The sequence below is a fragment of the Bidens hawaiensis genome, unplaced genomic scaffold (genome assembly GCF_021521415.1).
Source record: "Bidens hawaiensis isolate Kalapana, Puna unplaced genomic scaffold, B.hawaiensis_p1.1 tig00009623_1, whole genome shotgun sequence".
NCBI lineage: Eukaryota > Viridiplantae > Streptophyta > Magnoliopsida > Asterales > Asteraceae > Bidens > Bidens hawaiensis.
In genome coordinates, this window is record NW_027491722.1 from 337,078 (window position 1) to 364,801 (window position 27,724).

Consider the following 27,724-nt stretch of genomic DNA (forward strand, 5'->3'; position numbering starts at 1 on the left):
GGATTTGAACTTAAGACCTTGCGGACTTTAGACAAAATCGTCACTTCCCCTCCAATGTCATGTGAGCTAAAGCTTATTGGCCACTCAATTTCCTTCACAATAATAATTATGAATTAAATGGAAAAACCTACTTGTTAAATATTGTCGCTTTAAATAGTGTCATGCGCTTTTGAGCAATCGTTGCACCCCGGCATGTTTAGCCGCCTTTGGTCGGGGTGTGACACCATACAAAAACAACTTTAATCGATGATGAAGAAACATGGAATGGATCCGGGTCGGATCCATGTAGATGTTCCCCATGGCTAAGAGTTTTCCTCTTGTTTACAGACACAAAAATATGTTGGAGGCCAAGGGTCCAAGAGAATATCCTTCAAATGAATGATGAAGGCTCCTTATATAGGAACTTCATGGCTATCATCATGAAACCCTAACATTTATTGGGCCAGACCCGGTTAGAGCTCCCCCCTAGCCCAATGGGCCTAGTTAGTAGACAATAATAATGTGATCTTAACTTTTGTTTATGTTGTCAAGAGCGATTACGATAGCATAATCACTCTAAATTTACACTTGATGTTCACTCGACTTCTTTTTCTATAAAACGACAAATGAGTAAAGCCCGGTTATATCCGCGGTAACCCAATGGAAAACAGCAACCTCATATACCCGCAATTGCAGACAACGCTGAGTAACCGAAGCCACCATCTCCTGTTCTGGGGAAAACCCACCACCTAAAGGGCTACTGCGGTAAACTCAGTTGAGATCGGATTTGAACTTAAGACCTTGCGGACTTTAGACAAAATCGTCACTTCCCCTCCAATGTCATGTGAGCTAAAGCTTATTGGCCACTCAATTTCCTTCACAATAATAATTATGAATTAAATGGAAAAACCTACTTGTAAAATCGAATATAAACCATATGTAAATTGAGTGTAAAATATATGATGATTATGTTATCAGGATTGTTCTTGGCTACAAAATAAAAATTGAAATTATCATTGATCAACTCGTAACTATAAATTATTATCGACGAATAAGTAGTCGCTTGAAATATTAAAATTCATTTTTCAATAGAAATAGTTGTAAACATTTAAAAACATTTTTTCTCAAGGAGAAAAAGTGTGAGTTTATTAGAAGTCTTGGACAAATTTGTTAGAGGGTGTTTGGCCTAACTTTTATTTTTTGGTTTTTGCTTATATTTTTACACAAATAAGTTTTTTTAAATAAGCTGAAAAATCATCGTCAAACAAGCTTCTTCAAATTAATCTATATAAGCTAATAAGCTTAAACTTAAAAAAAAAAACTAAACTAAACACCAAATTAAACTTATTTTATGAAAAAAAAAACTATAAGTTTTGTTAAAAAACAAACACCCACCTAACATATTTTTTTAAGGGTATTGGTTTATAATACTCCTAACTTTCTCTCGTTGGTAGATAACACTTCCAACTTTCACTTTGTCTCCCACCACTCCCAACTTTCAACCTATTTGTTTTTATCACTCCCCCGTTAAGTTAAGGCTAACGCCGTTAACTGAGACGCTGGCGTGGCTTTGTTTATAATATTTTGTTATTTTACTCATCTGATGTGTCGGCATACGTGACTTTCATGAGCCACCAACATGACTTAGCCGCCATTCCGGTGACGGCCGCCGAAAAACCGCATGCCGGAGTTCACGGCCGCCAGCCACATCGATCATCTTCACCCAAGTCATCGGCAACCTACATCTTCATATACCTATTCATCACAGATTCGATACCCTACACATCACAACCATGATTCCGGCAACCTGAAAAACGCACGGCAAAATGACCTCCAGTAAGGCTGCCAGGAAAACGTCTTCTGGCCAACGGAGCACCCTCTAACATCATACACACAGTCACCGCTGCCACCCACACACCACACCATCCTCGGTCATTAATCTTTCACTTTATTATCGGCCACCGAAAAACAAATTTCGGTGACCACCGCCGTGCGCCGCCGTCACCACCACCCATGGTCACCGGCAGTGGTGTACCCCCAAAGCCTTCAGCACCAAACAATGACCGGAAAAGCAAGCACCGACCGACACCGTGGTTCAATCACCGGATAAACTTACACTACCGTCATAAGTGTTGTGTATGATCGATGTGGCCGGCGGCAGTGAACTCCGGCATTCGGTTTTTTCGGCGACCGTCACCGAAATGGCGGCTAGGTCTTGTTGGTGGCTCATGAGTTAAGTTTGAAGCCACGTAAGCTGACACAACAGCTGAGTAAAATAACAAAATATTATAAACAAAGTCACGTCAGCGTCTCAGTTAACGACTTAACCTTAACTTAACTGGGGAGTGATAAAAAAAATAGTTTGAAAGTTGAGAGTAACGAGAGACAAAATGAAAGTTGGGAGTAACCAATGAAAACTTGGGAGTATTATAAACGGATACTCCTTTTTTAATTTCTTTTTGGCATCCAAATCCAATCAATCGGAGAGTAAAAAAAACCCCCAAATCCAATTTCCGATCATCGCCGGCGATCATGTCAATGAATACGAGCTTCGCCGTCGGCATCGTCGCAATTACGATGCTATTACATGCTGCTTACTCAACTGTTCAATGTAAATAACTCTTAAATCTTCCTTATTATTATTAATCAATTGTAGCTGTAATTGTAATCAATAAAAAAACCTAATTTTTGTTCTGATGATAATTAGACAGAGCTATGCTCAAGATCACTGAGGACAAGTTTACCGGGCCTCCTTATGAAGTAACATCTATCTGTTTCTATGTGATTTGTTCATGTATGTAGTTTAGGGTTTTTATCAGTCTAATTTGGTATATAAGATATGATTTGCAGGTGCTGGTTGAGTTGGTGTTAGTATTGGTTTTGAGTCTGTTTGCTGGATTAACCGTGCCCGGGAATTTCCGTTCCATCCTCCCGGATTCGGACGAGAATAGGTAATTCTAAATAAATGCAGCTTATGATATTAACTTACATGAATTCAAGGCTTCAATTATATATCGCAATTGTTTACTCACGTGTAACACGCGCGTTATTTGATTAGCTAGTGTATTAAGCTAATGCTTAAGCTAAAGATGTGATTAAATAGGCTACTGCTATTGTAAATACACATCGACTAATTGATTGTAAAGTTTAAAGGCAAACAAAATGTTAGATCTTAATAAAATCTGCTTGCAGTTATCTGTTTTGACTAGCGTACATCTTAACAAGGTTTTCATTAGCAACATTATGCTTATGACTAGCATATGTCTAAAGTCTAAACAGTTTGCGCGTGAAAGGTGCGCTATCAGATGATGCTTTTGTGAAACCAAATGTTATTGTCAACTGTCTTATAAGCTGCTTACTTTGTAGATGTCAATTAATTTGGAATCACTCGTCCTTACAATATGTTTTCGTTTGGGCTTGTTTTTCCACTTGTATTCTCTACTGATCAAGTGTGATAGCCTAGTTCTTTTGGTATTATTGATGCTTCAATGGTGTTTGTTGTTTTCTGATTATGACATCTAGTGTTAATTTCTTTGCTTTTTTAAGTTACTGCTTACAAAATAATAATGTAAAAATGGTGCCAACCTTGATAACATTCACTTAACCGCACATTGTATGATATTGGGCATAATATGCACATGATATTCAGAAACATTGTATTTGTGAAATAAGTGAGATGTTTTTCTAAATTATATAATATATTTGGAATGCAGGGTGGTGTCTGTACCATCGAACATGAACTTTATGATCTTTAATCATCGAGGAAAGGCTTTTCCTGCAGAAACGGGCTTGAAGCTCAACTGAAAGAACCTGATATGTTCTTTTAACGGAACTCATCTTTTGTAGTATTCATTTTATCAACCATATTGGATTTAAGTAGATCATTGTGCTAGGCATACATTAGCTTAAAAATGTTTCATCATTTGTTGACATTTTTTAGATCTTTCTTTTTGGTTATTTATTTATAATAAGACACACATTCCAGTCGATTAGTGAAGAATACGACATAACAATTACCTGAAGGTAGACCATTGTGCTAGACATGTAATAGCTTGTAAATGTTTTTTATTTGTTGATGTTTTTGAACTCACCCATTTCGGCTATTTATTTATAATAACAAGACACATAAAAGTCAATGACAATGAAGGAAGTCTACGACATACAATAACAAGAAGGTATGGGTCAGAACTCAGAATTCATAGCACGTCTCAACGGTATTGCGATTGCTACTCCTCTAGTTGCCCCCGGTATGTTACCGCTTGGTGTCGTTTAAGGGTTCATGGAACTAAACCTTTTGAATTAGTCGTCTAGTTCAGTTTTTCATATCTTAGATATTTGATACATCAATTTCATGTTTTCTATTTATTTTTGTTTTGAACGGTAGACTTATGTTAGAAAACGGTCAGGAACAGCAAGGGGCTAACCAGACAAAAACACCACATTACAATGATCTAAATCAAAAAACAATAGTGTTATTAGATTTATGTAAATAAAAAACAATTAACTTCCCAAACATTTGAACTGAAGTAGCCTCTATAAGCTTAGAGCATCTGTGGTAGGAACATCGACCACAGTAAACACGGATGAGGAGAGGGTTGAAGGTTGATGCTGATGTGAAAAAGAGAGGAAGAGACGTAGTTCATTGCAGCATGTCTTCTTTGTGGGGAGTCCTTGCTAATTATAATTGATCAAAACAATTTAATTGACATAACAGCTTGGCTTACCATGTAAAAAGATGATCTACTATTAAAGTTAGAGAAATCCTTAAGATAAAATAAAAATGATTAAATAGTAAGCCAATCAAACAACTGTTCTCACTTAATAGGAAGTTATGCATCTGGCAAAACAGGTGAATCTGGTCATAATATTACTGCAAAATGGGTGAATCTGGTAACATTACAAAATAGATTGATAAGCATTTTTGAACAAAGCGGATTGATACGCCGTAACGCTAACATACTTTACTTTTGGGTTGATACATAAACTTTTTTTGTTCATTTTTATAAACATAATACACTTAATACAATTAAAGTCTGAAGGTTGTACACATTAAAATTGTACTTTGTACAACTTCCAACCCATTAGGCCCGTTTAACAATTTAACCTGCTAGGGTACCCATAAACCAATATGATATAAGTAACCAGGTCAAAAACTCAAAATTTTGATAGTAAACAATGATGCAGCACAATGCTCCAGCATAATTATCTGCACCCCACTTTAAAAACTAAGTATCCATTATGGCATTATGTCAGCTGAACCAGCTTCATGAAGAATTATGAGCTAAAATACAATATTATATACACAAGAAAATGAGAAATACATAAACTCAACATCAAGACACAAGTTACAACATTATATATAGCTATCACAAGCTTCATGCACAGAAAAATAAACATTTAACAACTCGTGTAAGCTGTAAAGTACAAACAGAAACAATAGTCATACTTCACAAGAATCGAAAATTATGAAAAACAACAAGATAATCACATAAATGACTTGTTCAATTGTCTAAATCATTTCTTTTCATGATAAAGCTACAATTCTATAACAAACATTAAAAAAACCTGATCGAGTTTCAAACCCTTGAAGAAACTGCTATCAAGATTCACACTGAGCACCTATATTGATCTAATTTTCACAAAGCTTCATACTTTATGAAAAAAGTTATATGTGTGCCATTAAGGGCGATTCAGTAATTTCATCTACAATTGAGGGAGATCCGTCGGGTTCTCCATAGATTGTCTTAAAATATACTGAGCTCTCCTCTTCTTGTCATCCATGACATCATCACGCCCAAACCAAGATGAAATTATACCCGTACCCCTGTTCCATAGCCTCAAATCCAAGGAATCACCAATCATTTTTCTACCATTATTGAAATTCAACCGAACCGAAGGCCTCCTATCTAAATAATCCCGTTCTCCATTCTCACCCGACTCTGAAACCCTACCATTCAGAGATTCTATAACGGGTCTAAAAGTCTCCAATATAGAAACATGATTTTCCGTATTGGTATCACTCAAAGCATGTTTGACCACCTTCTCGTCTTCTGTTGACTGTTTGCCCGTTTGACCATCACTAACCGCAAGAAACCTGCTTTTTTTACTAACTTCAGAAGTGGATGTTACATCCGAGCCACCAGACAATAACCGTTTTGTTAAGTTTAACAACGAGCTTTCCGCTTTCCTTCTTTGTCTAGCGAGTTCTACTTTATCCGACCGAGGGTCCGATGTCCTCTCGTTCCAAACAGGCGAGTAAATATACGTATGAGGATCTGGAAACGCAGGCAGCCATTCGGGCACGTGCTTAAACTCAGGCGTTTCACCCATTTGCACAAAACTGGGTGTCAGTTTCCTATCTCTAACAACTGGAAAGCTAGCAACCGGTTGAGCAAAAGGCACTTCCTCAATCACTTCAGCATACTCCATTATCTCCTTAACCGCACCCGACCCTAATAAGCTAGTGCACGGTTCTGACCCACCCGGAAACCCGACAGATGAGCCCAAATCCTCCAAGCTCTGAATTATATCAAACACATTGCATTCGGTTCTATTGGCTACATTAGCATAAAACTTTGCAGTTTTACCCAAATCCCTAATATACCTAACAACAATATCCGAAAGAGCCTCTAAAGCAGAATCATTAGAGCTATGAAAACCTACCCCTTCGCATATCTGACCGATGGCTACTTTCGCTATTGACCTACCGAATTCATCAGCTGCTACCCTATTATTAATAATATTATTACTTGCCTCGAATTCATCGTCATCTAGTCTACCTCCATTGCTCATATTCAAACCCTTGGATCATTAAGGCTTTCTCAATAACAAAATTGAACTCATTCGAATCAATTGTTCGAATAACTGAAACCCTAATATCGCAATTTGTTATGTACAGAACAAAAATGAATGTTACAGCGTACCGTTTGGTTCGTGTGAAATTGAAATGAAATTGACGGTGGATCTGTATAAAGTTGAGGTTGAATTCGTGAATTGTGATGGAATTAGCGTGTTGAAGATCTTATAATGAGCGATTTGGTACCGTCATTCATGCGTTTGATTGATTTTGAATGTTGTGATAAACCCTAGAATGACCCGAGTCGGATTGATCAACAACCCGGATGGGTGGTATTTATAGAGGGGGAGAAATTACGAGTAAGGGTAAGAAATGACAATACAACCCTTGCACACTTCGAGATTTCACGTTACTTGCAGTATTTTTTATTTTTTTTTAGATTTTACTAAAATAAAACAACGGGTCGGGCTAGCAAGAAGCGCGACCATAATATCAATTACCCCCTACTAGAGCTGTAATCGAGTCGAGTTGAGCCAGGGTGTGCTGGAGCTCGAACTTAATCAAGTTAGCTCTAGCTCGACTTGTTTTCTTTATCGAGCTGAAACACCGAGCTTTAGCTCGGCTCGTTTAAAGCTCGAGCTTGTCGATCCGGGCTCCTTCAGTTTTTTTTTTAAATTTGTATTTATTGTTTTTTTGTATTTTTTATTTTGCAAATTTTGATATATAAAAGACAAAATTTAAAATTTTAACATACATATTTTATAAAATTTATAAAGTAGAGAATTTATAACTTATATGTTTTACTTTTGTTTTTTATAAGGTTTTAAGGATCAAGTGACATAATATATGTATAATTTTATTTATTATTTTTTGGTATGCTATGATTATATATAAATATTAAAATTTAGGGTTTAATCTAAACAAGCCGAGCCAAGACCGAGCCATGAGCTGAGTTGACCCAGGCTCAAGCTAGGCTCGTTTAGAAGCCGAGTCGAGCTCATTAAGAATCAAGCTTTTTTTGAGCGATCTTCAAGCAAGTCGCGGACTTTTTGAACAACCCTACCCCCTACAACCAATTACAACAATTCGAAGTTAAAATTACACCACCTTTCCCACGAAACACCCACTTGTTTCGATCTACTTCAGCAGGGCCGGACCAAGGGCCGTGCAGCCCGTGCAACCGCACAAGGCCCAAAAATTTTTAGGGCTAAAATTAAAGAATTCAGTATATGCAATAGATAAATTAGATACAAACAAAAATTAACTAAAAATGTCTTGTAGCTCAAATGGTATACTCCATTGTTTGCATGGTTGATGTTGGACTCAGGTTCAATACCCGTAACTGCACTCTTTTTTCTAGTTTTTCCATAACTTGTATAACATATTTTATAGGCTACAATATTATTTTCTTTTCTTTTTATTGTTTGGGTCAATTTCTTTGGTTGTATTAAGATCTTTTATCTTATTTGCATATCTAATAATAGCTTTTTAAGGCAAAAGCCCATAACTAGAGTTATAAAATTCCAATTTCGTGTAATTCAAAGAACAAAAAGTATTAGTCTTTTTTTCAATAGACTAATCCGAGCATTTTTTGGTTTATCTTCAAAAATAATTTCAATATATAGGGGCTAATATTTTTTCCTTGCAAGGGCCCTTGAGGTACCCTGCATCCTCAGAGACGGCACTGTACTTCAGACCCATAAAAAGCTTACGCTTTGAGTTTTATACCACACCAAACAACATGCAGGTTTATTTTTTTAATACCACTAAATTCCGTGTATTTCATATATATCATATTGTTGTTAAAGAAATTGCATGAAAAACTTTCGCTTCGTTAAATGGCAAGGCGGTATACTGATACAACTCTAATACGTTGCGAACCGAAAATGCAAAAACCCCGCCACTCTTTCCAAAATTGCATGTGATAAACACGTATTCCGTGTTAGGTTAATTCGTATCCATCTCCACAAGTTGGGTAAATAACCGAGTCTACCGATATGCTTCCGCCTCGCAAGTGACACAAGTGACGGAATTCTTTTCATTTTCGCCCTCCAAACAAGAATACTCACCCTTCTTTTAAACATAATGATTCTATCTAAACTGATAATTTGCTTCATAGTTTTGGCCTTCTTTCAACCTGACTTTTATACTAATGACCTACCCCCCCCCCTTAAATTTTAATATATATATATATAGAGTATCATTACAGAACTCTTAAATTATTTAAGAACTTGAAGGAACATTTAAAAATTAACCTTTTTTATGTTATTATTAATTGAGTGTAGTTTTATCATTTTTTACATCTATATTTACAATTAGATTTATGAAAATTAGTTTTTACACATATATAAACTTTTTTCTGCACATATGTAAATTTGTTATTACATAAATTTTACACATATGTAAACTTGTGATTTATATATGTAAAAAAAATTTATATATATAATATGGTAAAACTAGTCTCAAACAATGTTAATATATGAAAAAATTAAAAAATATTTGTTTTTTATGAGTTTCTAGAAGTTCTTAACTTTTTTGGAGTTCTCATTTGATATTAACCATATATATATATACATACATATATATATACATACATATATATATATATAAGTAAAAATTTAGTTTTTTTACTTATATCTTAAATATATATAAACGAAATCTTCCTAAATTCTCTCAAGCCACCAGATTACTTTATTTGTAAATGAAGACTTCTCGTGCATTTGACCCAAATTCACGGATATGGGTCTCACCAAACCCATATAGTCCTTAAACGGGTTATAACATCTCATTATATTAAAATTTAATTTCATAAAAAAAATCCTATAAATGGGGATATAATAAAGATTAATAAATGTTTTTTAAGATATTATTTATAATTATGGAACAATTTTATAGTAAAATAAAAGCGGGTCATGAGTCTCACCAAACCCATATAGCTTTTAAACATAGTTATAACAACTCATTTATTTGTGCAATCTTTCCATCATCAAATCTTAAGAATATTATTAACTTCATTCAATAAATAAAATTAAAATCCTAAAATATATATAAATATTATACGAATAATGTAAAACAGTCCCGTAATACGAGACATAAAAGCTAGTTATATATATAAAAGTCTAAATATACAGTTTTTTTTCCCTTTCCTATCGAGATGTACAACATTATTTATGTTTAATATAACTTAGTTTGCAATGAAACTTATAACAAAAATATGAACACCACCACAATTGTTTGATTTATATTAAGTAGTGTAGATCATTATTTGAAAACTAATCTATATGTTAAAAAAAACATGTATTCTAAATGGATAAAATCATAAGATAGTAATCAAGTATAACTTTTTTTTTTGGATAAATTATGTTTTTTTACTAAAAAATTCACATAAGTTCTAGTGTTGTTTGACATTTCTGCTTAAGTTGAATTGGCTAAATGAACTAGTTATGAAACTTGTTAGTATTCAATAACCTTAATTTTTTCACAATTTCCTCTTAATTTAAATAAACTTTAAAAAAAAATAATTAATTCTAGTCGGGTCATTTAATTAGAATTCGAAATGAAGATCACATTGTTAGATGACCGATCTCATTACTAATCAAGCGTAATCAATTTGTTGTTTTATTTGGCTTAAACTATGCGATCAGTCATTTCCCGGTCATCACAAATTCACAATAGTTTCCTAATTGTAGAAGTGATTGAATCTATCAATAAGTTTTTTTTATGGCATTAGTGTCAGAAACACGTAATCAAAAGCTTCTTCCAATAATCAAACAAAAAGAAATTCATACAGATTATAAGATGATCCTAAGAAGTAACAATAAAAGACAAAAGACTAGAGAGACTACATCGTTGATTGTTGTGTTTGTTAAATCATTGATGCTTTTAACAAGCATGATGTGAAGGGTAATTTATACGTGACTCGACTTCAAGGAGCGTCCTCTAGCAACGATAATTATCAATCACTAGTGCGAGTAAATAAGGCAATGATCAATCAACCAATTAGCAGTCGCACACTCCAAGGGATTCATTCCATCTTTAACAAGAATCGTATTGGAAATAAGATACATAATTTAACAATTACTTTTGATTACTTTATGGTACGTGTTAACAACTAAAAGAGACTAACCATTGAACTATATGATGTTCCTGCTTTATGTTTAATGAACTTCACCTCTAGTTTTAACATTGTTTGTTTACATTTCAATGCTCTGTTTTTAGTTGGCATGATCATGCGATGTTTGAGCAATACCGTTAGAAGAAGGCATTGTGGAAGAAACAATAATACAAAAATTCTCGGTACGTTTGGAGGGACACACACATAGAGGGTCGTTCATTGTTCAATACAAAATCAATAGAAAGTATAACTGTGAGAACCACAAAAACATTTATTGTTTTACTGTGATATACAAAATGGTTATGTAACCGTATAACTGCTAATAAGAAGTGTGTACAACTACTTATGCGGTTCTATACTGCAAATTGGTTTGTATTAAGCGTGTTTGTATAAATATGTATGTTGATACGCACATGTGTGTATTTATGACTATTTTGGTGGCTTTTGATTATTTTTGGTTGGCTATAGTTAAATAATATATAGTTGATAGATGTAACAGAGCAGCACGTGATTTGTATTACAATTTACCATTGATACATACAACCACAGGTGAAAAAAAAATGTTCCATGAAAATTTAATTTTGAAAACTTACAATTTTAAAGTTTGTGATTAACTAATAAAATGTTGAACTAATTTACTATTTCGTGTTTAAAATATGTAACTTGAAATAAATAAAATATAGAAGATAAAAAATGTGTCTTGTAATATTTCTTATAAGAGAAAAAAAAGTAGCTAAACTAGAAAAAAAATCTAATTATGAAATAAAAATTGAAATAAATAATATTGAAATCCAGTTCAATCATCTACTTGACTTTTTGGTTTTCTAAACAAAGATGGTACAAATGAGGTTAAGTAAACTGGTTATGTAACATGTTCAAGCTCAGACCATCTCGTTAGGTTTGATTATAAATATCGTGGTCGATTGTATGAATACACAAAATGCTATAATTTGATATGTTTGCTATAATATATGTGGTATAGTTTCTTTATGCATGGTAGTCACATTATAGATTTCAATTAGTTAACTGGTATGGAAATTTTAATAGGGTGGAAAATATAGAAATGAGAGAGGATAAGGACATGAGGTGGCTTGTAAGAGTTGAGTAGCATACATCTATTTTTGGCTGGTATTATATATTTGTAACACATGAATTTTCATCCTATTTGCCTGTTGTCAGCATGTCACATTGAACAATCTTATCAAGTAGGTGATAAGGAACATGCATATTTTCATACAATTAGACGTGGATAGAGCCTTACGGAGACGTTTGCGTCATATGATGTCAAATCACCATAGGGATATTTTACAACAAAATTGCATCATGTGATCTGATTATTATTTTTATTTTTAACTTTTTTTTATTAAAACTAAACCAAATAAAGCCACCCGCCAATCATTGACCAAGATCCTTCCCCATCCGGCATTTTGTAGAAGGCACCACCCACCCATCCACTAGAAGTTAAAACGTGATAACTTAAGTTGCTTATTAATTATAATAAGATAACGTATGCATGTATTGTAACCATATCCGCATTTACATTTAAAAATTTTAAATACAAATTAATACAGAAAAGAATGGGTCGTTGTTGATAGCATACAAAGTATTTCGGTACAATTTAGGATTAATACCTAACTAGTCATTCTTGATAGTATACACACTGTTTTGTATATAATTACTGACCTACTTATCGCTCGTAAAAATGGTTAAATCATCAATATAATCCATGATATTTACGTGGACAAATGAATATAAATGAATGAGAATAATATTAACTGAATAGACGTAACACACTTTCTTTAAAGTTATTTATAACATCAAGCCTTCGGTTTGTCTGTTGTTCCGTAACCATGGTTAAGGGATTCACTCATTGAAAATTTTTTCTCATAGCCTAACAATATCAAAAAGTGTAAAAAAATTACTTAAATAAACCGAATCAAACCAAACGAAACCAATTTAAGAGGTTAATTTTTTTTCTATTTTTTTTTTTCATTCCTAAAATCACAAATCAATATCTTAACTTGTCCTGGCCATGTCAGCTATCTTCCTCTTCGTCTCCTATTTAAGGCATAGGCTGCATACTTTCTCAAAATCGCAGCAACAAACTTGTGTTGTGATATCCGTGATGATGTTCATCGAACTGGTGGTACTGCTTGTGGTTCTTTTGGTGAAGATCACCGATTCTAGCAGCAATTGGTAAAGATATCTCTTATTAATCACCATTCATATGTTCATTTATATTACTTTTTAATTCACATTTTCATTCTATTCAGACCAATCACTATCCATATCTTACTACTCTAATCGTCTTAACACATCCTCTCTTTTTAGGGCTTCTGCTTTCAATTTTGTTTTCCCCAATTTTTAGACTCTCAGTTATAACCTAATTAAACTATAATTATATTATTATACACTTTATTTTATTATAATATACATAGATAGCCTGCCTACAACTTTATTCAGGAAACACACTCATTAGTTTGGGGCGGATATACCGACATGTCCACCCCCTACAACAAAGAAAGCACATGATTGCAGTAACAGATATACATACATATTATCCTTCCCATATATCATGTCATAGCAAGCTATATACGCCAGGCACAGTCCCATTATCAACTCCGCAAAGTGAAGCCTGTTTGTCATTTCAAATTGTTATCATTTTTATTATTATTATTAAAACGTAATCAAGGTCTGTTCATAGTGACTTAATTACCTTTTCTCCAAGACGTGACCGAGCTGTTCTGGTAGTAGTACTAGGTGGTGGTCTGCTGATACTGCTTTGAGATTTAGTTGAATTTCCAAGTTTTTCGGTCACGACCCCATTCGTCGACTCGGTTGGCGCCTAGAAGTCCTATAATTGCTGCTTTGGACCGATGAAACGAGCTCCTTTAGGCTCAAGCTCTGCTCGTTTAACTTATTAGAACTTGAGATTGGCTCGTTTCGAACTCTATCTAGTGCTTGAGTTTGGTTTGTGAGTGGTTTTCAAGTTCGAGCTCAGCTCGTTTAATTTTTATTAATTAATTTATATACATTTTTTAACTATATATATATGTGTGTGTGTGTGTATTTATAACATAATATATATTATTTTGTTATTTTTATCATAAGTTTATATATCATTATAATTATTATATAAACATATATTTAATATATTTAATAAAATATATATAAAAAAAGGCTTGTTTAGGCTCGCGAGCCAGAAGCTCGGGCTTTTTTTTTATTAAACATGCTTGCTTTTAGGCTCGAGCTCGTTTAAGCCTGGATCGATTTGAGCTTTTAGCAAGCCAATCTCAGATATCTCACGAGGCATATGGCTCGTTTGCACCCCTATGTGTAAGCCGACTTCGGAATTCTGTCTTACCATTGAAGCTGAAAAAATGACAAGTTGAAGAGCCCACTTCTTGCTCAACAGCAAAATGATAGGAGAGTGACATCTCTTGGAGCCGAGTCATGATTCATTCATTAGCATTTACTAAACAAAACATGTGTTAGTTATAGTATAATCTAAAATAACCGTGATAAGTGAGTGTATATCCCAATTGGGTAGGGGTAAAATAGGGAATATGAGGAATTAGTAAAGCTTTACCGAATTTTTATCTTGCCTGTACCAAAGCCAGTTCTGGATTTTCAAGATAAGGTACACTTCTCCAAAGAAAATCTTTATCTGGTTCGAAATCTGCATCGAATATGACTGCAAATTCGCACTCGGTCACATAATCTATATTTAAACCTTCACAAAGAGCACCGGCTTTGTATCCATTTCTGTTGTTTCTGGTTTCATATTTCACATTCACTCCTCTCTCTATCCACCTTTTGCATTCTGATTCCACCATTTTCTGCATATAATTACTAATTCACTTAGCAAATAGATAATTTCATCTTTCAGTGTTATTAAGTGTAGAGAGGGGGAGGGTACTCTTAGGAATTGACTGGTGGAGTCATCAAGAACCTGAACAATGAGACGATTTGATGGCCATGTAAGTGAACACACAGATCCGATGGAGAGTTTGTAGACCTGATAAGAATGTAAGTTAGACGGTGTATTGGAAGGAAGTAAGCTAAATCTTATTATTAAGATATTTTTCACAAACATAAAAATATTAACTGTAAATAACAGTATATTATGTAGTGCTTTTTAGGGGAATTCTAGATATTCATTGCTAAGCCATCTTTCTTATGTTGTTTGCCACTGTCAAAATCATCCATAAAGCATTTTACAATAAAATGATGACATAATTTCCTGCCTTTTGATTTCTCTTATTATTCTATGAAGTATATGCACCGAGCAGACATAATCCAGATATTAAATTAAATATGTGTACCTCTTTTTCATTGTACACCAGTATTTGAACCAGACCCATGGGGTAACGTTAACGTCCGTTCTGCTCTAAATCTTCTTTCAGGGCTTCCAACTTATACCGAGTGTATCTTTTCTTGCCCATGATTTTAACCAACATAACCACAACAGTCATGTAGACTCGCTCGATGAACATCATTACGAACATCACCACACAAATATAGAGAGCAACCGTCAATGGTGGAATTACCATCGAAACCCTCATATCTCGCCATATATCAGTGAAACTTCCTGCAAAGTTATCGATCGATTTAACCTTAGGCATGACCAGAAACCAGTTTCTCATGGTGAAGTGTAAAGGAAGAGTTCAGGGGAGGATACTCAGGTACATTGAAGCTATGGCTTATATAGGAATATGGTGAGCTTTAGCTGAAGATTCTGACGTGGCTCTAGGTGGTGGAAGACAGTGGTGCATTTAATGATCTGCTAAAATGAGCCTCTGGCAAACCCACCGACAATGCCGTCTCAGTTATTTCTGATTAAGGTAATCTCTTTTATCAATTGATTTTTCAATTCCATATTTTTGTTAATACAGTATATTTCCTTTGTGCATGGTAGTCACATAGATTTTAATTAGTTTAATGGTGTGTTAAATGGTAATATTACTGAAGTGGAAAATCATGAAAGGGAAGAGGGATATGATGCTGACTCTGAGAGTGAAATATAATTACAAAAGCTTAAAATGATTTGCTGTAATTTTATCGTAATTGCAAAGTTTGTTGCACTATTTCAACGCTCACATAAGGGGTGAGTTGAATACATCTATTTTTGTTTGATATTAATGCGTAACACATGATTATTTTGCGTTCACATTGTAAAACGCCATCAAAGGTTTGATTTTTCATCTTGTTTGCCAGCTGTCTCGTTGAGTAATGCGATCGTTAACGTCTTAGACACGTAAGTGTTTTTGAATATGTTCTAGTGTTTTTGAATTTTTCATTATGCAAGTGTTAGTCAAAGTACTGGAAGCAAGTACTTTTAAATAGAAGATCTGCAAGGCATCTTAACTAGCAATAGTAAAAGAGCCTTTGTTTCTCAAAGTATTAGGTCTCTTCCTCATGTTTGACTTAGTTTTGTTTAAATCTACTTCTTTAGGAACATTCCTTCTGAATTTTGAATTTTCTTTGTTTATTTATATAAACATGTTTTGAGTTCTTTTAAAAAAACCGTTAGTTGTTTCTAAAATCTTTTATGAGCTTTTATATATTAATCAAGAGTGACTAATTACTTTTGTGATACCCTTGAACTTTTCTTGGTTTTTTCATATCTTGAATGCTGCTTGACAAGGAGAGTCTTACCTATTCATAGGGGACTTTGAATACCAATGATGCACTAACTAATCCTCACAAATACTAATAAACTAACTAATAGTAGTTCTGTTGCATCAACTGTAATCTTCTGTCCATGTTTCCCAATTTATTTATTTTTTTGAATGTTGTTGATTGGAGGATTTGATTATGAACATATGTGCATTTAACACATTTAACATTGTTGCTATTATTAAAATATGGATAGTGTTTCCAACACTATTTTGTGGACAGTCTATGAAAAACATTGTTACAATTTCTACGTGATAAAGAGAGGATTATAGTAAATCTACAAAAATAACAAGATTACTATTTGTTTCTCTTCTTAAAGAGAGGTGATTGCGATGAAAGGAAGTGTTTATAAAATCGCATGTTTAATCTTAAAAAAAGATGCTTTTGACATTGGTGATAACTATTTGACCCATTTTCTTATTAGCTAGGTATTTGAGCTCCACTTCAGTGACAAAACATAACCCAACCCACTTTTGTGAATATCTAATAAACAAGACTGAGGTCAATTGACTCGCTAAAAGCTAGATATTTATCCAGATTTGACTTTCTAAAAGCTTGAATCAAGAAACTGGAGCGTATCTAATAAACGAGATTGACTAGGCTTGCAAGTCTACATTAGCCTTTATATATATAAATGTAGTAATTTTATACATCTAATTACATAAAATTATAACAAAAATAACTAAGTAATATATATTTTATTATATGATTATATCCATACATTTTGAATATGTGTTTTACATATTTGGGTTTAGCCTCTTCAGAAATGAGTATGAAATGAGAAATATATACCCCTAAGGATTTACTGGGTACGGTTGTTGTAGAAATGAGTATGAAATGAGAAAAATGAGGCAGGCATGTACTGATTATTCAGTTATCCTGTTTATCTGTGTTAAGTTGGGTAACGGGTAAAATGGTTTATTTTGTGCAGAGTTGACCCAAAACTCATCTGAGTTTCATGTGAAACATGGAATACCACTGAGACTTGGGCACACTGTTAATCAGGTGATTAAGTTAACTGTAGTTTTTCTTTTTTGTGACAACTGAGGTCGGCAGGAACTTCTGTATTATATTACTGTGTAATTCTTGGAATTGCAGTGATACAGGAGTATCCGGCTCACTAAGTTGACCCGACCCGAATGACGACCCGTTGAAGAAACGACCCAACTGACGGCCTCGAGTAGGAATCCTTGGAGTATGGACCACGGTAGGTAATTTAAATTCAAATTCAAATTCAGATTGTGTCTATTTTTTATTATTATTATTTCAAATTTCATATTTCAATTTCCTACTTTAAATGTTTCCTAAGTTTGGGTATTTAGGATCTTTTGTACAAAGTGATGGGAAGTTAGATAGTGAAGTAGCCCACTGCATCCAAGCTGGCTGGTGTAAGTGAAAGCAGCCTCTGGGTTTTGTGTGACAAGAGATTTCCAACAAAATTAAAGGGAAAGTTTTATAGGGCCGCAGTTAGACCGGCTATACTATATGGGATACTCACTGGGATAGACTGTTGAGCCATCAAGAAGACATAAGCACGCAAGATGGAGGTAGCAGAGGTGAGGATGCTAAGGTGGATGTGTGGGAACACAATGTTACACAGGATAAGAACTAATGTTTTTAGGGAAAGGCTAGGAGTGGCTAGTATATCAGATAAGATTAAAGAGGTGAGATTGAGATCGTTTGGGCATGTGAGGAGGCAGACTGATGCAGGAGCATTTATTTTTAGTTAGAATGTTTTATTTTGTTAGTTTATATTCTATTATTTTGTGTTTATCTTGTTTCTAAGTTTATCTCTTTTTCATTTAGTATAAATAGGATGTTAGGGTTTATTGTTTAGACAGTTTTAGATTGAATTTTAGTTCTTAGAACATTTGGTTCGATTTTATGGTCTTTGTTAATCATGAGTTTCTTGAGCCATTGATCGCTTTTGTAGCTGTAACACAGACAATAAATCCCGTTAGAGTAGTGGAAACCCTTACTGTGGAGGGGAGGAGGAAGAATAAAGGCAGACCCAAATTGACTTGGATGAGCGGATTCGACATGACTTAGTAGATTTGCACCTCTCTGAGGATATGGTCCAAGATAGGGGTTCGTGGAGGCATAGGATTAAGGTCAACAACTTTTCAGAGAGGGTATAGGTATGTTTTAGCTAGGACTTAGAGGCTTTGTTTTATTTATTTAATTATTTATTTTCTAGATTTTATATGGACTTTACGTGCGATTGCGTGCTTGTATTTATGTCTAGCGTGTGTGATTCCCTATTTTATAATTTATTTTATTTTAAATGTTTTCTCCTTCACTTATTTCTTTTATTGGTAGCTTTTTGTTTATATATTTTGGTTCTTGGCCTGTTGTGTTTTTCTTTTTTATTTTTTTTGAGCTAAGGGTCTTTCTGGAAGCAGTCTCTCTATCCTCATGATAGAGGCTCGCCTACATCCCACCCTCCCTAGACCTTATCAATAGCTAGCTATTGGTGAGATTTACCAGGTATGGTTGTTGTCTTGTTCATCTATTTGGAAGCAGCCTGTCTATTCCTACGGGGTAGAGGTAAGGCTGTCTACATCTTACCCTCATACCCTACCATAACTTTGCTATTGGTGGGATATAATGAGTACGATGATGATGATTTCATTGTCAGGTAGACTTTTATTTTGATCAAACAATTTTAATCGAGATCCTTGAGGCTCAAGACAGCTAACATCCGGCCGGAACCATTTGGTACGGCTATCCCTTTCAATAGCCATTGATATGCTCATTAGTGTTACTTTAATTCACATTTTGGTTGTATTCAGAGCAATTACTATCCATACCTTACTCTAATCTGACCTAATTAATCCAACTTATGCTACTTCTAGGGCAATAATCCTCATAACACATCTGTTTTTAGGGCTTCTTCTTTGAATTTAGTTTCTGTGTTTTGTTTTCCCCAATTATTAGACTCTGAATTATAACCTAATTAAACTATAATGTTATACACTTTTTTGATAAAATACATAATTAGTTTGGGGTGGATATACCTACATATCCAACTCCTACAACAAAGAAAGCACACGATTGCAGTAACAGATATATAAACATATTATCCTTCCCAAATATCATATCATAGCAAGCTATATATGCCAGGCACAGTCCCATTATCAGCTCCGCAAAGTGAAGCCTGTTTGTCATTACAAATTGTTAGCATTATTATTATTATTATTATTATTATTATTATTATTAAAACGCTATCAAGGTTTGTTGATAGTGACTTAATTACCTTTCTCCAAGACGTGACCGAGTTCTAGTTGTACCAGGCGGTGGTCTGCTGATACCGCTTTGTGGTTTACTTGAATTTCCAAGCTTTTCAGTCACGACCCATTCGTTCACTCGGTTGGCGCCTAGAAGTCCTATAATTGCTGCTTTGGATCGATGAAAGGACATCACGTTTTCAAACAGGATCCAGGGGACAATAAGATGCAATGACCTTATGGTGCACACCGAGTTCAGGATGGTGATTGTGGCGGGAATATATATAGCTATCGGTTTTGGAAGTTTGACTTCCGGGACCATGATGGTTATTGGGATGACCACACAGTAAAAGAAAAAGGTGACCCAGTGTGCTATTATCTTCCTTACAAAGAAAAATGCGTACAGGACATGAAACTTCTTATATAAGGACACTCTCTGCATAATAGAGTAGACACATTTAATCATTTTTAAATGCTATTAGGAAAAAGAAAAGGTTCATTAATTAGTTATATGATTATACCTCACACAAGATGATTTCTTTGAACATTTTTTTGAACAGATTAGCAGGTCCACATGACCAACGATGCTGTTGATATCGGTAGGCTTTGAAGGTACTTGGGAGCTTTTTTTGACCTATAGATTAGAATATTAGTTTGAAGAAAATAGTTTCATATTCGACACCACAACTCACCTCTAGGTCTCCAACAAAGAGAAACTTCCACCCCTTGAGGCTGGCCCGAACTGCAAGATCCATGTCCTCCACAGTGGTTCTATCTTTCCAGCTACCAGCATCTTCAATTGCTTTTATACGCCATACACCAGCTGTCCCTAATGTCATATAAATTCCATTTACGTCCTTAAAAGAATCTCTTAGAATCTATTTGAGTAGGGGTGTTAGGTGTAAACAAGCTAAGTCGGGTCGAGCTTGAGCTTGGCTCATTTCGAGCTTTGTTTCTAAAGCTCGAGCTTGACTCGTGAGTAGCTTTTAAGCTTGAACTCGGCTCGTGAGTAGTTTTCAAGCTTGAGCTCGAATCGTTTATTATTTTTTATTTAGCGTATACACTTGTGTATTTATTTTATGTGTATATATATGTATTTATTTATAGTTAAAATTTTTTTACATAACAAAATATGTTATTTAGTTATTTTTATAACAGTTTTTTTTCTATAATAATTATCATTATATAAATTTATATTAAATAAAAACTGTATAAAAAAAGGTTTGTTTAGGCTTGTGAGCCAGCTCTAGCTTGATAAGTGAAGCTCGGGCTCACTTATTTTTAGGATTGAGCTCGATAAATTCTTAGAATCAATGTGTGTAGGCCAATAGGGGTGTAAGTTTTAGGTGTGAACGAGCCAAGCCGAGCCGAGCCAAGCGTGAGCTTGGCTTGTTTTGAGCTCCATTTCTAAAGCTTGAGTTCGACTTGTGAGTAGTTTTCAAGCTCGAGCTTGTCTCGTCTTTGTTAATTAATTAATTTATATAAATATTTATTTCTTTATGTATATTTATTGTTTTATTTAGTTTAGTTTTATTTTTATCATACTTTTATATATAATAATTAATATTGTATAAAAATATATTTGATTAATTTAATAAATTTATATAATATAGGGATGTATAGGCTCGCGAGCCAGCTCGAGCTTGTTAAGCGAAGCTTCGGCTCGTTTATTAAACATGCTTATTTTTAGGCTTGAGCTCGTCTCGATTTGAGCTTTTAGCAAGCCAATCTCGACTAATTCACGTGCGTCTTGGCTTATATACATCCCTGTATGTGAGCAAACTTTCAAATTCTGTCTTACCATTGAAACCGAAAAATTGGCAAGTTGAAGATCCCACTTCTTGCTCAACAGCAAAATGATAGGCGAGTGACATCTCTTGGAGGCGAGTCATGATGCATTCATTAGCATTTACTAAAAAAAACATGAGTTAGTTAAAGTATAATCTAAAATAACTGTGAACTTTTGGGTAGGGGTAAAACAGTGTATATGAGAGAAATGAGTAGGCTTTACCGAATTTCCATCTTGCTTGTACCAAAGCCAGTTCTTGATTTTCAAGAAGATAAGGCACACTTCTCCAAAGAAAGTCTTCATCCGGTTGGAAATCTGCATCAAATATGACTACGAATTCGCAGTCGGTCACATAATCTTTTTTTAGACCTTCACGAAGAGCACCAGCTTTGTATCCGTTTTTGTTGTTTCTGGTTTCATATTTCACATTCACTCCTCTCTCTATCCACCTTTTGCACTCTGTTTCCACCATTTTCTGCATATAAGTACTGATTTACTTAGTATATATATCATTTATTTTTGAGTTTTTAAGTGTGTGTGTGTGGTGGGGGTACCCTTAGGTACTGGTTGGTGGAGTCATCAAGAACTTGAACAACAAGGCGGTCGGATGGCCATGTAAGGGAACACACGGATCCAATAGAGAGTTTGTAGACCTGATAAGAATGTAAGTTAGTATATTTCACAAACATAAAACATTTACTGTAAGTATTTGTGTGTTTTGTAGTACTTAATATGGGATTTCTAGATATTCATTTAATTTCTCCAATTATGATATGAAGTATATGCACCGAGCAGATATTAAACTAAACATGTGTACCTCTTTTTCATTAAACATAGGTATCTGGACCAACACCATGGGGTGACGTCTGTTTTGCTCCAGGTCTTCTTTCAGGGCTTCCAACTTATACTGAGTGTATCTCTTCCTACCCGTAATCTTCACCAAAATGACCACAACTGTCATGTACACCCGTTCTATGAACATCATAATAGACATCGCTACACATGTATAGTGCAGCGGTCAGTGGTGGAATCACCATTTTAAACCTTATTTCTCGCCACATATCTGTGAAACTCCCTGCAAAATCATTGACCGACTTCACCTCAGGCTCGGCTAGAAACCAGTTTCTCATGGTGAAAGTGTACAGAAAGAGTTGAGATGAGGATACTCAGATACATTGAAGCCATGCCTTAAATAGAAGGTGGAAGCTTTAGGTGAAGATGCTGACGTGGCTTTAGCGGTGGAAGATAGTGGTGCATGAATTGAACTCGCTAAAAAACGGGCCACTTGGCAATTCGACCGACAACGAAGTTGACGACATTCAAACCACTTATTTCTGATTAAGGTAATAAATCTTGAATCTCTTTTACTAATTGATTTTTAAATACATATTTTTGGTAATGTAATATTGTTTCTTGTGTATGCTAGTCACATATAGATTTTAATCAGGTTAATGGTGTGTTAATACTAATGGTGATGAATCTGAGAGTCAGATTTTAATAGAAATGTTTAAAATGACTCGCTGGAATCTTGTCATAATTGACAAGTTTCATTGCGTTTTTTCAACGCTCACGTAAGGGGTGAGTAACATACATCTATTTTTGGGTGATATTATTAATTAATGGACATATTGGATTTTACTAATCCCACCTTTTTGTAGTTGGCCGGTAATAATCCCACCTCAAAAAATTCTTGCCACAAGTCCCATCTTTCGCCATATTTTTTCTCATGGGACCCCGTTAAAAAAAACTTAACCCCGTCATGTTTTTTTTTGAATTTCAAACCGATGTTTTAGGGCTTTTGATCGGAAGGAGGATATGTGTCGATTGTTGTATAAGTTACCTCGAAATAGTGCTCTAAACGACGAGCCGGTGCTTCAATTAAGGTGTTTAAACTTCCAATTATCAAAAATCAAACCGCTTGGAGCACCGTTTTGAGATAAGTTTACATGAATCCACTTGTATCCTCCTTATCAAAAGTTTTTGAGGTGGGATTATTAAAATCATAATGGAGTTGAGTTTTTTTGAGGTGGGATTATTATCGGCCAACTACAAAAAGGTGGGATTATTAAAATCTAATTTACCTTTGTAACACATGAATTTTGCGTTCACGTTGTATAACACCATCAAAGGTTTGATTTTTCATATTGTTTGCCAGTTGTCACTTCGAGCGATCTTATCATCAACGACTTAGACACGTAAGTAGGTGATAAGGAATGCTACATAAATCTCTCTCATACCATCAGAAATTTTATGTAATTATGGGACTATGTGTATGCTTGATACTGGAATGTGAACCATTTTTCTAATGAATATGTACTTAATAGATATTCTTCATGATTAATAGTAGACATAAATAGATTCATACTAAAAAGATTGTAAATTCAAATTATATATGAATTTAAGTTGTTTCAGTCTACTTTCTACACCTCTGCTCGTTTGAATATAATTTTATGTAAAGCTTCCATCTTTTTGGGTAATTTCATACTTTTGTTTCCTTGAGCCTTTTCTCTTTGCTGTTTGATATTGGTTTAGGTTCCTTCTATATGTTCTTTATTCTACGCAGAATTTTATTGTATGATTTTCACTTAGTATAATAACATACTTTGATGTGAATTAGATTTTTTAAAAGCATCTCAATGGTTACCTTGTGGACTAACTGACTAAGATCAATCCCGTTAGCAAACAGGCAACATTAGCTTGATAAACTAAAAAATACATCTGATTGGGTTAAATAATTGCTTAAATGTGTATGGTTAATGATTGACGTTATTAGTAACATGAGCTTAAAAGTGCCCAAATAAAAAAAAGTATTGCTATCCGTAGGAATAGGGGGTAAATGGGTTGAGTTGACGGAAACTTATATCAAGATTTTGCTTGATTGCTTAATGTTTGATGTTTGCCATAAAGCTAAGGTACAATTTACTATTCCATACTGCTTGAAACATGTCAGGTTATTTAATATATTTAATGTGCTAAATATGTTTAAGAAAACTCTATTATCATGATACTCAATTATTCGTCCAACTTTATGTATCAGAACACGTTAGGAAGGTTATATGCAGTTGAGATCATTCGAGATGTTCAATACTTCAATTCACTCGGCTCATTTTCTCTTTAGCTAGAAATTTTTTTATGCCTAACTTATTAGTGATGAAACATAACCCAACCTATTTTTGTGTAATCGGGTTGCAATTTACAAATACTTTGGTAGTTTAGCTTTGGCAAAGAAGGTGGAGTAATGTTGCCACTGGTGTGCCAAAACATTAGATAACATTTCTCTAATGTTGTTATCTGTTACACTCACTTTTTCAATATACTGCTGCAGCGTTGCTTCAACAGACCATTTTGTTATCATATCATATACAGTTGCTCTAAGGATGTAAATGAGTCAAGCCACTTGTGAACTAATTGAGGTAAACTCACTAAAAGCTCAAATCGTGCCAAGCTTAAATGAGCCCGAGCCTGAGCATCAAATATTGAGCTTGACTGGTATCGCGAGTGTAAACAAATCTTTATTTAATATATATAAATATAAATATAGTATTTCTTTATATAATTACATGAAATTATGATAAAAATAACTAAATATATATTATGTAACATATAAATTTATATAAAAATAATATATACGACTATACGTATATAAATTAATTTATTAATTATATAATAAACGAGGTCGATTTTTAGGCATGAACCTTGGAATGAATCGAGCTAAAGCTCGAACTCTCAGCTCAGCTTGGCTCGTATGCATCCCTATGTTGTCCCGGTGTACTATCTGCTTATGTTTTAACAATGTTTATAGTGGTAGCCAACCTTTATAAGATATTGTAGGTTCCTGGACGGATCGTACACGGGATATTCTCTAACAACGCAGGTGCGGAATCCCTGCGTAGGTAGGTTACGAGTGTAGATATAGAAGAACACGAGCAATGAATCAAACACGTTATATTAATAACCAAACACGTGACTCGTAGTCACTAATACAGACTCTGGAACTAGCAAACACGTCTGCTTAAACTCGAACACTTGACTGAAACCCTAAACGAACAACTTCTTTGCGTTTCGGCTGAAACAGTGAATATATACACGACAACTTCGCCACAGGCGAAGTTGTCTGTAACTTCGCATATTCAACAAGTTCGCCTGAGCGAACTTGTTGACAACTTCGCTTGTTCAACAAGTTCGCCTGAGCAAACTTGTTGACAACTTTGCTAGTTACACAATCTAAAACATAATCAAATACACAATTACAATACAGACTCGATTACAATTACAAGACTATGAACTACTGACAAACATGCACCAACAGACTCCCCCTTGGCAGTAGCTTCATATCTTGATCTTCAAATCTCGAATCTTGTAATCTGCATCTCTAAGCGTGCGCCCCTTCTCTCACACATACTGTCACTACACTTTGATATCTCCTAGCTTGATCCTTCCAAGCAGGAATGTAGAAGATCTTCTTGTTGTTGAGTACTTCCAGATCAGCTTGCGACAGGTTAACAAGATGCATCGGGTCGTAAACCCGAAGCAGTTCTTGTTCATCCTCGTCCTCCATTACTGCCTCTGCAGTCTCACAATCCACAAACCACCATTTCAAATCTTTCAGCACATCTCGAGGCATAGCTTTCATGGGTACCTCCTTGATACATCGGACTGGTTTGTACTTCATTACCATCCACGGTTTACCATCTGCTCTCATACCTCTCTCTGTATCCTTCACTAATTTTCCCTTTTGTGGCTTTAGCAACTCAAACTTCTTTTCTTTTACTCCTTCTTTCCACATTATCTTCTCAATCATTCTAGCCATATTGTCGTTGTTTCGGTTTATCAGGCCCAACCTGGCCAAATCTTTTACTTCGCATTCAGGCAATGTGTTGAACGATCTCAACATCTTCTTGAAATATTGAACGCCATCATAACGCTTCACCACAAACAACTTGAGCTGTGCATCATAGATCCAACAAATAATCCCCTTTTTCGCCTCTGCATACCCTTTAATATTGTAGCTCTTTCTGAACATGGTTGGAACAGCAGGCTTCTTGGTCTTGACAAACCAATGAGCATATTCTTCCTTCCATCTAGGCTGCTCTTCCCACATCGTCTCATCCAACACCGTTTCATCACCAACACCCGACTTTTCCACTTCGGGAATGTCATGCTCAACATCATCATCCATTATCTCACCTTCTTCTAACACATTTTCCACATTAATCTTTTCCCCAATCCTCTCTATCTCATCCACGGGCAACACGTCGTCATCATCCATAAACTCATCGTCTTCCTCATCATCCAACTCCTTTAAAGCATCGATAACGTCCTCAACATCAGCATCATCACCCATACCAACAACAACATCACCAGCTACATCTGTAGACTCCCCCTCAGTTGTGGAAGCCCCAAGAGCCTGAGAGGTTCTTGGCAGCTCACCACCTGCACCCGAAGGTGCATTGGGATCATCGTCATGATCTTCTCGTCTTTTCGTTCTCAACTCATCGCCCCTACACGTCTTCTCCCCCTGAGATGCCAAGTAATCCTTGAAGGCATCAATTATTCGGCCATGTTCTACCAGGAGGGCAGCTTGTAGTCGATTGGATTCCACTAGGCGTTCAATAGTCTTAGTCTGTTCGGCAACAATACGCTCTAGTGATGTAATCCGTTCAGCATCTGAAGTAGGCAATGGAGTTGGTGGAACATCAGTAGCAGAAGTGACCGCAGGTGGTACACTTGGTAACCCTGCAGTTGTTGTGATAGTCGAATCAACGAAGCGTGCGACTACCACCGGTGGATCAAACGGTTGTGGTGGTAGAGACACCACTGCTGGAGCTGACGCTTCGACAGTCGTAACCTGTGCAGTAGTAGGAAGCAGTGACATACCTGACAAGACAGGCGGAGCAAAACGTACATGCCTTGAAGTCTCCCCCGCTCCAGTAGCCATACCTAGTTGTTCTCGTCGCGAACGTCTCATCACAAGTTGTACCGCTTCTTCCTCATCTCCTTCCTCTTCCTCAACTCTCGGCCTCTTACCCGAAATCCTTTCACGAGTCACCATTAGCCGTCTGGCCTCAGCAAACGTTTCATCTAACTCGGATTCAGCTACCGAAGTAGCTGCTGTTGAAGCATCCATAACTTGAGGACCC

The 27,724-nt window shown here is 35.2% G+C and overlaps 1 protein-coding gene, 1 long non-coding RNA gene and 2 pseudogenes across 3 annotated transcripts; 2 read left to right on the forward strand and 2 right to left on the reverse strand.

The window, feature by feature from the left end:
- The first annotated feature begins 2,442 nt into the window (after nt 1-2,442).
- On the forward strand, nt 2,443-4,010 carry LOC143533195 (membrane magnesium transporter-like). The gene is made up of 4 exons (XM_077028048.1): nt 2,443-2,590; nt 2,687-2,739; nt 2,830-2,930; nt 3,693-4,010. The coding sequence occupies exons 1-4, from the start codon at nt 2,512-2,514 to the stop codon at nt 3,781-3,783; spliced, it is 324 nt and encodes a 107-aa protein (XP_076884163.1). The 5' UTR covers nt 2,443-2,511; the 3' UTR covers nt 3,784-4,010.
- A 1,243-nt stretch (nt 4,011-5,253) lies between these two features.
- Nucleotides 5,254-7,070, reverse strand: LOC143533203 (transcription initiation factor TFIID subunit 8 pseudogene; annotated as a pseudogene).
- Nucleotides 7,071-12,966: 5,896 nt separating this feature from the next.
- LOC143533205 (uncharacterized) lies at nt 12,967-22,537 on the forward strand. The gene is made up of 3 exons (XR_013135311.1): nt 12,967-13,085; nt 15,296-15,733; nt 22,422-22,537. It is a non-coding gene; the product is annotated as an uncharacterized LOC143533205 (long non-coding RNA).
- LOC143533204 (glucomannan 4-beta-mannosyltransferase 1-like) lies at nt 19,224-22,731 on the reverse strand (annotated as a pseudogene). The gene is made up of 8 exons (XR_013135310.1): nt 22,402-22,731; nt 22,139-22,237; nt 21,807-22,059; nt 21,597-21,707; nt 20,476-20,624; nt 20,317-20,418; nt 19,825-20,231; nt 19,224-19,725 (listed from the first exon to the last, which is right to left on the reverse strand). The product of XR_013135310.1 is annotated as a glucomannan 4-beta-mannosyltransferase 1-like (transcript).
- Between the last annotated feature and the right edge of the window lie 4,993 nt (nt 22,732-27,724).

Coding starts and splice junctions, on each gene's coding strand:
- LOC143533195 (XM_077028048.1), top strand. CDS start 2,512: ATGTCAATGAATACGAGCTTCGCCGTCGGCATCGTCGCAATTACGATG. Junction 2,591..2,686: donor TGCTTACTCAACTGTTCAAT/GTAAATAACTCT, acceptor GATGATAATTAG/ACAGAGCTATGCTCAAGATC. Junction 2,740..2,829: donor TTACCGGGCCTCCTTATGAA/GTAACATCTATC, acceptor TATGATTTGCAG/GTGCTGGTTGAGTTGGTGTT.